At 41.7% G+C, this 17,872-nt stretch overlaps 1 protein-coding gene across 7 annotated transcripts in view; it reads right to left on the bottom strand.

Moving 5' to 3' along the window:
* cep112 (centrosomal protein 112) overlaps positions 1-17,872 on the bottom strand; it is a 148,981-nt gene that overhangs the window by 106,297 nt on the left and 24,812 nt on the right. For all 7 annotated transcript variants that reach the window (XM_088600159.1, XM_088600158.1, XM_088600157.1 and 4 more), the window contains one exon: positions 3,301-3,387. In XM_088600159.1, coding sequence (XP_088456285.1) covers positions 3,301-3,387 — 87 coding nt within the window. The remainder of the gene's footprint in view (positions 1-3,300; positions 3,388-17,872) is intronic.

Below are 17,872 nucleotides of genomic sequence, written 5' to 3'. Positions count from 1 at the left end.
CCCTAATTCTCACTGAGATGCTTCCTTCAGAAGATCATCTTTGCTCTGATGTATTCAAAAGCCATGCAAAGGGACGGAAAGATGCACCTGAGCAAATATTAACATCCTTTATGAAGGCCTTTGATGTGTGACACTGCAGTGCAGATCAGCTGCCTCAGTGTTTGTGATTCAGCCTGGGAAATGTAATGCAAGGAACCTGAGTGAAGCCTTGTCTGTGGTGGGGGATCCGGCGACCAGGACTAACTCAACCTGCAACGACTCTTTCAAACTGAAGAATGTGTTTACATTTCCAGTTACACCACACACACGTCGCATACTGGAAGAGAACTTGATGCATTTCAGGAAACGTTTCAATGAATGAGTGACCTCAGCAGCTGGATTTATCTGCATTCAATACAAATAATAAACCTTCTTAATAACAGCAGTGTAGTGCAGTGGTTGGGGTTCTGGACCCGTAACTGGAAGGTTGCGGTCGCAAATCCCAGGTGAGGCACTGCTCGCCGTTGTACCCTTGAGCAAGGTAACTTGCCAGAACTGTTCTAATGAAATACTGCACTCAGCTGCACAAATGGGTATAAATGTAAGCTGCTTTAGATGAAAGCAGCAGACAAATAAATTAGTCAAAGAGCAAATGCTTTTGCTCTCCCCCACCTTTAAGTGGAAAAAGGAAAGATTTTTAGCTGTCCTCATGTCGGCCAAGATATAAGTGAAGCTGTATGAACTGACAGAACTGGACACAAATCTGCTGCACAGGAAGAAACCGTAGGGGTGAGTTTTGGAAAAAAAGGCTAAAACAGAAAAAAGCTTTTTGAAATACATAGCCGATGATTTTCTCCAAATGCCACATGGACTTCACAGGGTGATCCCAGCTTCTCCATTAAAATCCCACTCTAATGTAGAGCCATTCATTTTCGTCGTCTCATGGACACAAGATGAAAGATGCAGACGTCACGGTAAATGCGAATTTTATTTTTTGAAAATATTTCAAGGCTAGGCAATCTTCCCTCTTTATTCTCCCAAAGGAAAACATTTTAGCAGGGCTCTCATCTGAGTTACAGCAGCAGGTCACGGCAAGGATTAGGACAGCACAGGCTGTAAAGAGTCAGGCTCCTGCTTTTAGGAGGCTTTGAAGCTTTAAGAGCAGCTCTTCAACAAAAAGCCACCAGATAAAAACTGAGCACTTTAGATTCTACCCCTTGTTTATAGTAGACTAAGGGTTTTAGTTTTTCTACTATTTGAAATACAAAAGGAATAAAAAGCGCATAAATACAGTGTAAAAGGAGGAGAAGGAGAAGGAAGTCAATTAGCAGAGGTTTTGGACATTACTCAAATTTCTGTATTCCTCTCCTGGTTATTTCATGCCAGTTAGTCTTGCAATCTCTGAGAGAAAGCTCACGGACGTGCCACTGTAACAGTGTGCTGACCATTATGACCGACGGCAGGCTGTCCTTTTGGGAACAAGCATCACACAATTAAAACAGGAGGACCCTGCATCTGGTCAGGCATTAAGGAAAACTCGTAGTCTGGAATGGCCTTTTCCAAGTCCCCAGAAGCCACATTATGAAAGACCCAGCAGAGAATATCTTTAAATTTAACTCAAAGCCATTGCTAACTGGCAATGTGCAAATGCCATGTTTCTCAGTCGTCATTGTTTTTCTAGTGCTGGAGAATGTTTTAATAGAGTGCTTCAATACAATATTGGTAAAGTCACTTAGGCCTTCCAAAAGAGCCTCCAGTCTGTTTTACAGGAAACACCAGACAACATTAGAAACCTGTGTAGCTTCCAAGCCTTTCGTGTAACAAACAAGACCAGCCAGTTTCCTTGTCACTGATGTTTTATAAATTGTGCAGCTAAGCTCAGGATTGCCCAGGAACAATCTGACTCACTTCATCGCCACACCTATACAACAGGTTTCAGAGCCAGTAAGTGACAGATAAATGTCTCCAGTGCTGAAACAAAGCACTATGACAAACGTACTGTATCCTACTGCACAATAAGCTTAGGAAAATGTATTTACTATTTTAGATACTATTTTTTGTAGCTACAGTGTTCCCCAACAGCCTTTTCACCATCTTCCTTGTGCTTTTATTTCAAAATAAAAACTTCCAAATAATATAAATAGTATTCAATTTGCATAAACTATGTTATCTATTATAGTTACATAATTCAGCCATATAATTCATTTTTTTCTACATAAAAATGAAGAAGTATTTTTAATTCACTTGTTGAGAATTAAAGCCATTTAAAACAATTATCAACTGTACTGGAATAATTCATTTTCTGCTAAATTAAGCAAAACTGTGTTTTTCACCCTTGGGTGCATTGTGAGGTCCCTGCTTCAGCCAGTTTCAATGTGATTAGGGTACACTCCAAACTACTGGTGTGTGCTTGAAACAAGTTCCCCACAAGCCCAGCACAATTCTGGGATGTCATTTACAGTCATGCCAGCAGCTATAACATCACCTGCAACTCACACCTGGCAGCCCACTGAAGCTCAGCAGGTGTGAGCCTGGTCAGTACCTGGAGGGGAGACCTCCTGGGAAAGCTAAGTTTGCTGCTGGAAGAGGTGTTAGAGGGGCCAGAAGAGGGCGCTCACCCTGCGGTCGGTGTGGGTCCTAATGTCCCAGTAGAGTGATGGGGACTCTATATTGTAATGAAAAGGCGCTGTCCTTCAGATGAGACATTATGTACTCTCACTGGTCATATGAAAATCATAGAACATGTATGTTTCATGCACGGCTCCCACACCCAAGTCTCACAAAGATAAACCAAGACTGAGCTCCATCTGTTACTTTACAGTTGTATCGCTCTCTGCCTCCTACAAGGCTCCTCGAAGACAAGAAAAAAGCCACCTGAATGAAAAGGGGCGAATGAAGCGTTCTTCTGCACAGTGTCCAGATAAGATAGTCTTACTGTGAAAAGTCTTAACGAATGTCTCATATGCAACTGGATGAGGACAGGTTTAGGACTATGGATTTGATTAGGTGCCCTCCCAGTGCAAGTCTGAGTCCCACTAGGGACTGTTCCCCAGAGATTTTATATTTCACTGTTTGTGTGGTTATACTGTACATCACAGTTATATATAACAGTGCAGTACAGTAGCAACATTACACATCCCTTTAATACTCATTTATTTATTTGAGGCCAATATATGACAATATAGCACCTTAGCGAACAAATTTAATCCTAAATTTTTCAAAAATGAAAATGAAGAGCCAGTGAAAAGACACACATGCTCTCTGCAGATGGAAGCGTAAGAAAGGCCATGCTGTTATCAAACCGAATCAGGCTGGGCTCACCTTCTGAACATCAGCATCATGCTTTTGTTGCATCTTCAGCTTCTCCTCGTGGCATCTGGCCTCCAGTACTTTTGTCTTCATTTCAAGCTAAACCAGGGGAGAAAAAAAGCATGAACAGCAGGAACCCCGCAAATCTAAATCCATAAACCACCCACAGAGTGCTTCACCCATACGCCCCAAACTACTTCTGAGTCAGAACAAAGTTTCAGAAACTCAGTTAAGGGCATCAAACCTTCAGACTCAAACCCTGGTCCCGAGCAGCCCCAAACCAGTTTGTCTGACAGTTAAACTGTTTTGGCTAAGATTGGTAACACCATTTAGATATCTGCAAGTCATCTGTTCAATTAAGAGAATTCTGGTCCATGAGGGCTGAAGACTACTGTGATACTAGCCCCTGAAAAATCTGATGACTCAGTTTAACAAATCTATTGTCCCCTATCTTTAGAACCGACAGGTGACTTCATGGTGAGCAAATCTGCTGGATTGGGGATCTCCAAGACGAGGGGTGGATCCCTGTCCTAAATCAAATGTAGCTGAAGAGTCTGAAGGAAGTTACTAAAGAACTATTAATTCCAAAGGAGAAGGCACTACAGCAACGGATCAGCAGAACATAAAAATACCAAATATTTTTTATCAAACATTTCTCAGATAAATCAAATTACTACAGGCAGATAACTATGGTGCATGGAAACAAATGGACACACACAGTACAGAACGATTAGTTAAATTTAATTAGGTTTTCAGGAAATATTTTATTTAGAAAAAAAAGCAAAAATAAAGATCTTATCAGTTGTAAGCTGAGAAATCAAAGAATGCTTTCAAGTCTATTGACTGTCAGCACGTCACATTTCGCACAGTTTCTGGAAAAACAAAAAACTGTTCTGTTTTGAGGAAGTTCTTTTATTTGGGCTCAGCACTGGGGGGCAAAAGTTCAGGCATTTTTTCCCCTCCGCATAGGCTGGAAGAGAGCGCATTCTTGGCTTGTCATACACACATGCTTGCATTTCTGTACTTGTGAGGGCCTCCTATTGGCTGTCTTTCCATTGTTACTCACTGTTCTATACTCTTCTGAAATGGAGCTCGACACAAGGTGAAAAAAGACCCCAGATAAATAGTTCCTGCACTTGCAGTCTGCAAAGATGTATTTGCTTTGCAAGAAGCACTTCACTGGTTCTTACAAGGTCTGTTGCTCAGGAGTTAGTACTTTTGTAAGGAATAATAATAATAATAATAATAATAATAAACTGCATTTATATGAAGCTTTTCATTCCAAAGGATCCCCAAGTACTTAACATAAAGGAGTGGATCCACTTCAAACTCACTTAAGCAGGGAGCGGGATAAGAAACTGCTTCAGCACTTGAATTAAGGAGAAACTTTAGAAATGCCACAATGTGCTTGTTCACTGTGGAATTTAACCTGAACACCGGAATATCCCTGCTCCTTCTTACAGTGCCATAGGCTCTTTAATGCTCAAGGAGTCAGGACTTTGGTTTAAAGTCTCATTCGAAGGACAGAACCCCCTACAGCACAGTGTCCCTGGTCACCACAATGGGGCATTGGTGCGGAGGTCGTTCCAGAGCAAAGAGCGCCACCTACTGGTCAACCAACACCTCCTGCATCTGTGACCTTGATTTCCTTGGAGTTCTTCCATCCCCGTTCTGACCAGGCCGGGTGTGATACAAGGCAACTGGTCTTCAAACAGATGTTGACACTTTCACGCACACAACCCCCCCCCGCCCCACGCACAGGCGATGGCATCAGGGTTGGCTAACCTGGAACGCGGTGTGTCATTTCTGCAAACCACAGCAGCAGCAGCAGCAGCACACGTCCTTAACTGCAGCCCAAGTACCTCTCACTTGTCACCGCGCTGACTGTAATTCCCGTTCTGTCTATGTTTTCCACGTGTTTACGGAAAAAAAAGGCGATGTGTTTGATCTGCTTAATTTGCGGCTTTATAAACACATCGCTATGCAGATGGGCCCCTGTTATCTGCTGCCTAGGGCTCTGATGTGCTTTGAACTGGCAGTGGTTGCTCTTGGCTTGTCTCTTCTTATCTGTTCCCCTCCAGGGCAGGGGTGGCATCCAGACACACACATGGGTTTCAAGGTTCCACAGGACTCTTGCCAAAAACATTAATTGAAAGTCAAAGCTTGGCAGCCACCTACAAGCCAGTCATTTAGAAGGGGAAAAATTAAGTGCCAGCAACAAAACAGAACATAAAAGGCAAACTCCGCGCCTGGCGACTTCTACCCCACCTCTTTCTGAAAAAAACATGTCAATGGGGTTTCAGTGTATATCTTGTTAATACCCCTTCTTATGACAGAGCAAAGCAGCTCTCATCTTAAGAGGGGACAAGATAACTTTTTATTTTATTTTCGTTTTTTATTTTACTTTCCTGAGGGTTTCAGCAGTAACATAGCAGCTTGTTTATTTCAGGGTCATGTTTTGAAAAGCGATATTATAATTACTTTAGCAGCCAAGGTAAAAATGAACTCTTCATGTTACAGACCAGGAATTCCTCAACCTTGAATTACAATAGACAACTTTGCCAGAGAATTCCCCGTAATTCAGCCTTAGGGCTCACTAGGACCTGCATGGTTTTAACGTCTCCTGCTCAGCAATGTAGTTACTTCAGTTACACAATGTGGAAAAAAATACTTTGAGTTGTATTCATGTTAAAAGAAGGTAATTTAAAGAAAATATTTTCTGATATCTACAAAGCTGATGCACTACATATATTTAATTCGGTTTGGATTCCAAAGTTTAAACCATAAAAATACAAGGGGAGAAAATAACCTTTAATAAATAAATACTGATGGGTAACATTAAATGTACTGTAGCTGGGAAGAAATTCAAAATTAGTCAAAATGGGTCAGAGTTAGTCTACATAAGCGAACATTGAAGAATCTGTAGGTAGCAGACAAAATAAAATAGTAACACCAATGTAAAGTCAATTAACAGGGCTGTGTTAGGCGTCATTCCAGAATATCTCATAAAAGCTCAACTGGGTTAAAATCTGGTGACTGAACAGTATTGTCATGCTCATCAAACCATTGGGCTCTGTTATCCTGGAAGACACCCCTTTCTGCAGGAACACGGGCTGAAGATTATCACTCAGTCCCATTAATTAGCAATTTTTATTGACCTTGCCTTGCTGGAGTTTTTTAGCCTGGCACCCCCCGAGTCCTCATCCGTTTGTCGAGAACATGGCGAAGGATACCTCATCTGATCACATGGCACTTCTCCCCTGCTCTGTAGTCCATCGCCTGTGGTCTTTGCACCGTTGGACTCGCACAACATGGGCTGCCAGATGTGCCGAGACGTTTAGATGCTGCAACCCGACTACGGTACTCTGCTCTGTGGCAGAAATGTTTGTGATGAAGGCAGCAGTTTGATACCCCAAGCTGTAATATGTAGTCAGTTGATCAGCAGTTGGTCAATTGTTCTGCCTGGTACAGGTACCACGATCCCGGATCACGCGTTTCTGCTCACTGTTGCTTCCCTCAGACTTCCATGGCTGGCGGTTGCTCATGAAACATCAGCGAGTTGAGCGGTCTTCATCACTGAAGCTCCTGCCAAACAGGCCAGCTGTTCTAACCCTCTTTCTGAAGCTACAGAGGTTTCCTCCTGCAGCCATGCTGGCCAGAATTATGGGCAACCAGACCTGCTCAGCATTTTTATGACCCTAAGCACGCTGGGATGTTATTTGCTTAATTAATGTATGAGACACACCTGTGTGGACACCCTCGCTCTCAAAATACTTGGAATTCCTTCCTGACTTACCCAGGTGATCCAATTTTTTGTCCACTTTCTGTATTTCCTTTAATATCTTTAATAAGTCTCACATAAATGACAGTGCAAAGCAAGAGGAAGATATTGTCAAATTCTTGGCAAAATGAAGCAATTAAACTACATCTTTAGCTACCAAAAGGTTCCTAGCTGTTGTTTTCTATTTTTAGAACCCTGTGCAAGTGACGGAGCTTCCCTGTTTCAGATTACATCTTAAAACTGGCTGTATAGTAAGGTGTCTTTGGTCGTGTAACGTTCACATCCTAGTCCCTGTAAATTGCTTTGAATAAAAATGCTTGAGGACCCCTTATAGCCAAAACCTAGACCACGGCAGCTGGCACTTCATGCTGAGTTATCAAGGCAGTATTAAATCCTCTTTGGTGTCTTGCGAAGTCTTTGACATCCCATTCCCAGAGTGCTGACAAATGTGCTAGGACACACAGAGCCTGGACACCCGTCAACAGCATTCTCCTGCCTCCTCTTAACCTACTGTAGGCACAGAACTGTGAACACATGACGGCAAGGCCTGGGACCTTTAATGGCACCTCTCTGCTTCTCTTCAGCAGAGGTTTTTATAAAAAGCCTGTCCTGCAGGGGTCAGTGTTTGGACAATTAAGCAATAACACACTTACCTAGGCTAAAGCATGACCAGTAGAACAAGTATTCTACCAAACTAACGGTTAATTGTAAATTCTTTATGTTAGTTTAGCTGAGGGATGCTCAGCTTTTGTAGTTTTACTTTTATTTTTTTTGTGTACAAAAAACAATTAATTCACCTTTCTAAAAATAGACCAGACTGCAGTGAGCATGGAGGTACAAGGGACTATTTTCTTTTTTGTTTAATGAAGACGTTTATGAACTCTATACATGCCTGCCAAATTAACCTGACCTGTTAGATAAAGTGCAAATTAATACCATTTTCCAGTGAAAATATATTAAATTTACTGCCTGATCTCTGTAGGGCAGTGCATTTTTGGACAATAGTATGAAATATTTAATAGCGCAAAACCTAAAACCTAAAGATCTCTTTAATACAGGTAAACAACATCAAAGAGGTCAAAATGAACACTGTCACAAAATTATCCAGCTAATAATAACTATCATCCAGTCCTGAAGCATATTCATGCTCACAAAAAATACACAAATGTTTATTAAGATTTTCCATGCTATTTTTATTTAAATTTCTAACCCAATAAATACTTTGGTAGATGAAAGGAAATGTATCAGAAATCCCTAGGGTAACATGATTGAAGGCTTACAATTCACATGCTGTTTGTACTCCAAAATTAATTAAAAATTTACAGACATCATGGATTCATAATTCATATATTTTTTTCTTTATGCAAACACATAAGTTTACATATAAATATAGCCCCTTTAAACATTTGATAATTGCAGTTCTTTCATGTCTGAGTGATTTGCAATTATCCAGAATGTGTTGCCCTGATTTGGAACAGTCTGCCAGTATTGTCTGATGTGTTTGTTTTCCAAACATCGACACATTACAAACTCTTCTCCTTTACAGATTCCCAGCATCACTGGCTGGAAGCTACTCATATAATACATACCTTTTACACTTCTGAGCAGCTGCTGAACTCTGGACCATAATGCTGGAGGCTCAAACAAGTTAGTGCTCCACAATACAAAAAAGATATCTCTGCGCTGAAATCACTCCAGGGAAGAGCTCTGGGGTTTGACACTCCTGTGGTCACATGAATATCCTTTATTGACAGGCTAAAAGAACAATTTTTCAGTCTTGAACAAAGAAAACTACAAGGAGTCCTGATCCAAATGCTCAAAATCCTCAAAAACACTGACAAAGTTAATCTTATAGACGTGAGTGGAAACTACATGGAAGCATATGTAAAAATTCCTTTACACAAGGATTGTGGAAGTATGGAACAAGCTACCCAGCAACCCTGTAAAAGTTGGTACCTAGATTCTTTACAGACATACCTACATGACATCAACTAAATCAGCTAAACGGGCCAAAAGACCATTTGTAAACATTATATTCTAATGGAAGAATGAATTGCAGTACTAACATAAACCTAGGTGCAGCTCTTGAAAACTTTTTCCATCAGAAGTCTAAAACACAGCACCTGCTAAATATATTTACTTCTAATTTTTTTACAATCACCAAATACAACAAACCTGTCAGGAAAAAAACCCAACTGAAATTACTCCACGGAACCTAGCATGATGTGGGTTCTTCAGAGTAACATCTTCAAATGCGCTTTTTCAAAAAAAGTTTTTCAAACCACATCAGTTGAAGCTTAAACTCATGAAAACCTACCCCCATAAAAAAAAAGCACAACACATATATTCCTCGCGTTTCAAGATTCCTTCAGTGAAAACATCTTGTCTCAAGGTTTGTATTAGAAACATCAATCTTCTTGACACCCTCTGCCGACATCTGTTATATAAACCGGGGCTGGGAAAGCATTAATGGAGTATCAATAATCAAAAGATCATTCGTTCACAGGTGGGCAGGTGAAGAGTACAGTTTAGCAGATGTTCTGTGTTCAAACAGGGAGCTGAGGTGAGCCAGATTCCCCTGGATCCCACTCACATACACTAACTGTTCTCCCTTTTTGATTGTCAAAACAAGTATCTGTTTGTGGTTTTCTGCTCGGAAGGATGAGAAGATGATGGCTCTTTTCATCTTGAATAAACACAGACATTTTAAAAAATTTAAGATGCGGTTCACCGCCATCTTGCAATTATGCTCCAAAAATACGTTTACTCAGTTGAATCAAAGCACAAAGCGATCGCAGCCACAGTTCAGCACAAATCCCGGTCTTATTTTATTCCGTACTTTATCAAGAAAATACCCGTAAGAGTTCAATCTTAAAGCCGATGGCTCAAAACCAGGCAAAAAAAAATGTAACAGCACACCTCTGTTAAGTGCAGTAAATCACTAAAGAGATAACGCATTTTGATCCTCATGGATTTTCACTGGGGAAAGATTCAAAGTGCCACACCGATCACTGCCCCTAACTTTATTAGGTGTTTGTCAGGAGGAGCCCAGTCTACCAGGACATTTTTTTTGCCAGCTGTCCTTTAGCTACTCGGAACTTAATTCTTTTTACCTCTGATTCGGACTAGTTTTGAAGATGCTCACAAAGTTTCATCTCAGGTCCCATCAGCTTTCATGAGCCTGCCCTATGATCTGCATATCAATTATTATATCCATGAAAACATCCCTCTCATTAAAGTCATTAAGACTACTCAGTGAGACACGTTTAAACAAAGTGCCAGACATGTGACTCTACTTAGTGATGTGTTTATTGATCATGAAGTGGCTAAAAACGGTGACTAAAGTGGGAACTACTAGGAACTGCATTTATGAAATCCTGGTTTCCTTCAATGAACGCTTGTATGAAATCCTTGGATCGATTAATAACGGGTAAAAAACAAATGTGCTAGACAGGCTGAATAGCCTCTTCTCGTTCGTAATCATTATTAGTAGGATCTGATGTCCTTGTGAGAGGGAAAAAAAACAACACGTTTTCTCAGCGAATAATGGAAACCCGTGCTGGGGAAACGCAGCTGAAGATCACTCCAGCTGTGCATTTGCCACACTCGACCGAGACTGGGACAAGACTGCTGCTGCACGAGCTAACTGAAGGAAGAAGCAGGAAGCTGCTCATCCACTGTGAAGACATGACTCAAAGGCACCAAACCAAAACCAGCCTCCGTTATTTATTACGGAAATAAAAACAAGAGGGGAGCAGGAAAGGGTTACATCACTTACCCCTGCACCCCCCGAATCTCTCCAACACCAGTGGGTGGTGCATGGAATGATTGGGGGAGGAGCTGAAGGGACCATTTCATTGCTTAATGCGAACATCTGCTTCTCATTTGACTCTCAAATCAAGCGGTGAAAACTGATCTTACTGTTTTATTTCCCGGCCTCCCCCCCCGCTTTCATTCATAACCAGAGTAATTGTGATGTTGACGTTTCTCCCATGTTTTTAATATGGGCTGCCAGGACCCGTGAGAAACACAGCCTTTTCACAATCCCAGCCTTGACATAAAACACAGCACAGCGTATGTGTCAGAGTGTGTGCGTGCAAGTTGTTCAGAACCGGGACAAAAAAAAAATTGTGTCATCTTTCGCCCTACTAAAATCCGATACCGAAAATCTCTAGTCTCATCATTAAAGTGCGTTTTCTGTTCCTCTGTTTCCTCAACCTATTGTTCTTAAGCATGGCTTCCCTTCTCACAGAGGAAGAAGCAGCTGTAAGTGTGCACTGAAATAATATGCTCCTACTTTTCAATACCTTGTGGTGCTTTAAACAAAACAGAAAAGCATGCACCTCATGTAAATATACAAATTTAACATATAATTAAAGACACATTCGGAACCAAGGTGCGAAGAAAACTATGTGACCCCTTACAGCCAGGGAAGGATTTACTACTGAGAAAGGCAGCTTGCCTCAGCCTCAGCACAGATGAAAACGCTTGGATTCCTTTCACCAGGGGAGGGTTTTCCAGCTGAAGACCGATTGCCCCACCCCTCCTCCTTCAGAACAGCCTGTTGTGAACTGTTCTTATTTCACAGCTTCCCAGTGCCTGCTGGTTCATGGAATTCGCCGGGTTCCCATGCCAATACTGTGCCAGTCTCAGTCAGGCTGGGAGCTACTGTACATACTCTAAGCCTGAAATTATAAGGGAATCTGTTATTGCAGCTCTTTTGGCAGTTAGTTGCTAATTCATTCAAGAATCTCATCCAGTTTCTTGACAGTAGGGTTTTGGTTACAACAGTGAAGCTCTGTGCAGGAGTAGCTCCAAGTGTCTCAGGTCTTGGTCATGGTAAACCACATTCTGACATTCTTTCCAAACCAGCTCAATAAACAAATTGAACTAATTAGTGGTTTAATTAACCAATAACTGGAAACAACTATAAAACCTATAGGACCGGATCAGTTCAAGACCAAGGGCTGACCTGCAGTACAGAATACTATAACCCTGTGCTCAGAGCACGTCTTCTCCTCCAGGCAATGACACAGAAATACCTTGTGCCAGGAGAGCACAGAATCAATGTCTTTAGTCAGGAGCACATTTATGACGAGTCTCATAATCTCAAGGTGCACTAAACAAATAAAGATAAAATGTAACTATAAACTTGTCATTATCATTGAAAGGTAATGAAACCATGAAAGCATTCTAACATATACCCCTGGACAGATTGTCTCCAGATACAGAAACGTAACAGCGGACAGCTATCACATATCTCATTATACTACCACACTGCATAAGGAAGAAGCGCAGTTTGGAAAATCACCCTGTTTTGAATCTTTTAGCAATCCTTTATACTCTACACTTTACAGTACGTTCCTCTGACTTCACACACTAATCCTCTGCAGATGCCTTCATCCTGACACCCAGATCCTTGGTCTATAAGGGAAATCTCAGCAGTTCTGAGGCCTTGAGTGCCCACTGACAAGATCAATTAAATAAGCCCCCGCTCAGCAACTGTCTTCAGCAAAAAAAAAAATAGACTGCATGCTTTACTCCTGCAGTGAAGTGCAGAACAATATTGGAAAAGGTATCTCCCAAAGGTGCCACATGTTACACATCACATAACATGATGCCTAGAGCAGAATATCTGCAAACAAAGAACAGAATCCGGCTTCACAGTCTTCATCCTGAAGAAGCAGATGTTATATTGTTTTTCTTTTTTTTTTTGGTTATAACACAGCATTCCTATTTCACTTAGGAATACACACAAAGAGATTTAAGCAATAAAAGTGGAGAAGAAGGACAAGTACATCCGTCCATTGCTTTGGCCACAGGAGAAGGAAACTCCAACAGTTCAATGCTGGTGAGGACACAGAGACGTGGCCAACAGTAACCAAGGTAGACTACATTTTCTCAGTGTCCTCCTTACAGGGGTGTGAAGAACCCTTTCTGAAGCAGCACTGGGGAGACCAAAGAAATCTGAGAACATGGCGGGAGTCCATGTCATAATGGCAAGACACCCGAAAAAAGGAGTTACAGTATGCCACTATGTGAAGCTCAGCAGGTGTGAGCCTGGCCAGTACCTGGATAGGAGACCTCCTAGGAAAAACTAAGGCTGCTGCTGGAAGAGGTGTTTGTGGGACCAGCAGGGGGCGCTCACCCTGCAGTGTTTGTTGGTCCTAATGCCCCAGTATAGTGATGAAGACCTAATACAGTAAAAATTGACTCACACCTGAAAAAGGGTCTGTGGCCAAAATGTTTTGGTTTCTTTCTTCTCTTTTCAGCACGGAATAAACCTATTACTTTTTTATTCCCTGCGGTCTGTGTGGGTCCTAATGCCCCCAGTATAGTGATGGGGACACTATACTGTAAAAAAGTGCCATCCTATGGATGAGACATAAAACCGAGATCCTTACTCTCCGTGATCATTAAAAATCACAGGACATTTCTCGAAAAGAGTAGGGGTATTACCACGGCCTCCTGGCCAAATTTCCCCCTGGCCTTTACCCATCATGGCCTCCTAATAATCCCCATCTCTGAACTGGCTTCACCACTCTGCCCTCCTCCCCACTGAGAGCTGGTGTGTGGGGAGAGTATTGGTGCACTTTGATTGCTGTCACATCATCCAGGTGGGGCTGCACACTGGTGGTGGTGGAGGGGAGCCCCATTACCTGTAAATCACTTGAGTGGAGTGTCCAGAAAAGTGCTATGTAAGTGTAAGGAATTCTTATTAATTATTATTATGCATGACAGAGATCAGAAAGTGAAGTTGATCAATATGCATAAAAGGGAGGAGTTTTAAAAAATCTAAAAAAAATAAAAGGTTAATGTTGGAGGTTTCTTCTTCGGAAAGAAGGCGTAAGACCAACTGAACTCTCGAGCCCTGGAAAGAGGAGTACGGCTCAGGCAGTCTGTGCTCGGCCCTCTCAGGGGACTCCCCAGCGTAGCGTGGAAGTGGGCTGGGAGGGGGAGCAGACAGTGGGCAGTACTCCCCTGCCTCAGTCGGGGTGACACCGGTACCCCCAGCTGAGACAGGTGTGCCCTGGGCTGGAATGGATCACCTCCCAGGTACGCTGCTCGCCCCGTGAAACACAGCCCACGGCTCTTCCCAGGCCAGCAGAACATCTCCAGGTATCATAGGCACGAGGACAGGATCGGGAAAGCCTCTGATGAATATGGGCGGGACCATCTCCCACTAAGTGCAGTTACTCAATGTTCAGGAAAGCTGCCCCGTGTTTTTATTTTCCAGGATGCACGAGGCAGTGCGGAGATCACACAGGAAAGATAATACATCACCATCTCAGACTGACTTCTACCTGTACTTACTTGCAGTGCAGGCGCAAAACCCATGCAGGCTTTACAGGAAAGAAGGGATGACTCAGCTGTCTTCGGGCAACGTTTCTGATTTGTTGCACAATCCTTCCCATAATGAGATAGTTATCAAGAGCAACTTCATTCACAGAAAACTAGAAAAGTTTTCCCTGATTAACTGAGAATAATTATGACTCACAAAGTAAGGATGGAAAAAAAGCTTTTTTTTTTGGCCTGCACAAACAGGGTTCAAATATCAGTCATTCTCCTTTTATCTTTATGCAAAAACAGCACAGGCATCATTGGTCCTCTGCTTGTAATTAACAGCAATTTTTTATTTTAAATGAAAAAAACACATCTTCCTTTACTTTAGAAGACACTGAAAATTCACATGTTGAGTTTCTCCTGCATGGAGTTTCCACATGTACAATGACCATCTCTCATGGGAATGTATGGGCTAGCTCCAAGTGACCTTAAGCACTTACTGCATGAGTGCAGTCCAGCTCCTAATCTAAGATCAGATGATTCAGGCCTTTTCATTCTGCCAAAGACCGTTTCTATAGAGCGAACAGCGGAGCCTCTCACATACAGCACCACATCTGTGCAGCTCACTGCCCGAATGCATTAGAGACACTGCAACTTCAAACTCACTTAAAGATGCTTTTAATGGATTAACTGTTCTCCTATTCCAGTTTGCTGTGGTTTTTCTCTTTTTGTAATACTTCTGTGTGTTACATATGTGCTTATGCACAGCACTATTAGGGTTTTGAAAAGTACTAAAAAACAGCATTAGAATACAATTGAGAGCCAGCATTGACTATAAACTGAAGAACTACTTTAGAGAAATGCAGAGGCTTCAGAATTACAGTGCATTTATACTGTATATATCACAGTATACTATACATTTACACAGAATGATGGGCATATTCATGCAGTGAATGAGACGTTAATAAATAATAAATGAGGTATTCAGCGTGATATCAACATTGGGACTGTGTTCCCTGTACACTGCCTGTATCTTTACTTAGAACAAAGTCCAGATATCTGCAAAGAAAAAAGAATACTGTTACCATAGCTACAGTACTCTTAGAGTGACAATATTCTCTCATAGTGGCTGTAAGTAAATGTTCATTCACTAGGTGCAGATCTCACTCTCTAGAATTTATATATAGGCATTTCTGTGCACTGCACTCAAAACACTAAAACACCTTTGCTGAAAGAATGTCGAAACTAACATAGCCAAACTGTCATTGTACTGTATATGCAGCATGTGCATAATTATTAGTCTCTCTCTCAGTCTATTTTAAATGACAGGTATTCCAAAAAATACAGCAAATGCTATTGGTTCTAACACTCATTTGTAGCTAAATATCTAGTCAGCATACAGTGACTATTCATATTCTTTTTGAACATTTTAGATGATGTAGGTAGCCGGGGGTAATATCATTTGTACTCTTTTACACAACAGGGTATTTGACTAGAGTAATGTGAGTGAAGGACCTTGCTCAAGAGTATGGCAGCAGTGTTGCACCTGGGATTCGAACCCATACCCATCCTGTTACAAGTACAAACCACTGCTCAAACCCGTGATCCGCAGTACCGCCCTGATAACAGTCTAGGGGTGATCACAAAAGGTAGCCACAGACAAAAAGAAACTTCTGCGATCACTACAGCCTCTGAAACTAAAGTATAACTCTACTTATATGCATTTGTTTTATATCAATCTGTCAGTGTGAAAAGGTAATTTACACATGGGAGGGGTAAATCACAGAACACCTGGAGTCCCGCACCTGCAGGTCCCAGTTTTATTTAAATGGAATTTGCATCGTGAGGAAGAACAAACGCTTAGGGTCGCGATACAAATCGGTCCACGTAGAGGACGTTTTTGGAAAGTAAGAAGCAACTGCATGCAGGCAGGCTGGTTCAGAAAGCAACAAGGAGATACTGTATACTCATGTGTTTTAGGTCATGGGATAAGGAATACCTCTCAAGTAAACAACAATGTGCAACAAAACTGCAGGCCCCGTACAGAGTAGTATGGCAGAGTGAAGTACAGCACATTACTAGTAGTTTGACATAGGTCCACTTATGTCACAGTGCAGGACAGTCCAGTATACTACATTATGCTCAAGTACAGATCAGTATAGAGTGGTAGCTCGGTACAGAGTTCATTACTGAGCTGTATGGCACAATGCAGTATGCAATACTACAGTATAGTTGTATAGTTTGGTACAGTAAAGTCCAGCACAGTTGTAGAAGGACAAAACACTAAGCAAATTAGTAAGCCCCAGGCTACGAGAAGCTACGGCACTGCAGTACGAAATACAAAGTGAGTAAGAAACAGATTAGACTGAAATCCCACAGTACAGCAGCTTCAGGTGCTCACCCGGACATCACCATACATGAGGACTGTATATGTATGACTACGTTCACAAAACAAGTCTTGCGTCCAAAAACCAAACAAACCCCTTTACTTTGATGACTGGACATGCTTGACTGGGGAGTTTGTTTACTATAAATTCCACTGTAGATTCTGTAACCATACAGCAGTCAGGGGTAGGGGCTGATGCTGGCTGACAAGAAAACGGAATATGTTCAGCCTTTAACAGATTATGGATTTCTGAGTACCCCCTGCCCTTATTTAATATCAGCCTGATAAGATGAAAAAGAAGGGAAAACCCAAGGCACAGGCACACTGTTACATTGGAAGCCTCTCTATCCCTACTTTGGCTAATTTCTTTTGCATCAATTTTTTATAAATTCAGATATTTTATCAGAATATTTTGAAACGAAAACCGGTGGGACTATTAAAGTAGATTATTTTAGGCTGTAATTAAAAAAAAATCAATCTTTTCCTTGAGGGCTCCAGGGGAATTTGGGAAAAGGCAGTTCAGAAGTGTTCCACAGCGGCACCCTACTGGGAAAACCTGGGCATCCCAACTGTACTTTAAAACATTCCCATCAGAAACAGACTGTTCAACAGAAACGGCCTTATGAGATAATTATCAGGGACACACAAATGGGATCTATTGGGAGTGTTCTGGCAAAAAAAAATACTTCCATTCTGAGCCCAGGTTTAAAGGAGGACGCGAGAGCTGTGGAAATGCATTCATCTCTCTGCAGCCGAGAGATTAGATGAGGAGACGCTAAATCTTCTGAAAGCCTGTACTGCAAAGTACCAGCTGCAGCACAAATTCCAAATTGCATTTCTCCTTCGAACCCTGCTGAAGAGGATCGTCCTTGATTCATTTTTTATTAGTAACCTGTTATAGAGGCTGTGGCTCAGAATGTGCAAGAGAAAAAAATATAGCACCTCTGGCAATGCCAAAAAAGATTACAAAAAACTAAAACATATCGTGCTTTGAATGGAAAGAGAGGATTTTTTCAGTTGGTTGCGAAGCATTGAGCTGCTGAGTCTAAACCTTTCTCAAAAGATGGAGGCCAAGGATAAATGCTCAGCAAGCTTCCAAATCATGACACCACCCAGCTGTTGATGATGAAATG

This window comes from Lepisosteus platostomus, chromosome 11 (genome assembly GCF_059453375.1).
Source record: "Lepisosteus platostomus isolate fLepPlt1 chromosome 11, fLepPlt1.hap1, whole genome shotgun sequence".
In the NCBI taxonomy this organism is placed as follows: domain Eukaryota; kingdom Metazoa; phylum Chordata; class Actinopteri; order Semionotiformes; family Lepisosteidae; genus Lepisosteus; species Lepisosteus platostomus.
Note: the sequence above shows the minus strand (reverse complement) of the source record. Positions and strands in the feature narration are given on the sequence as shown.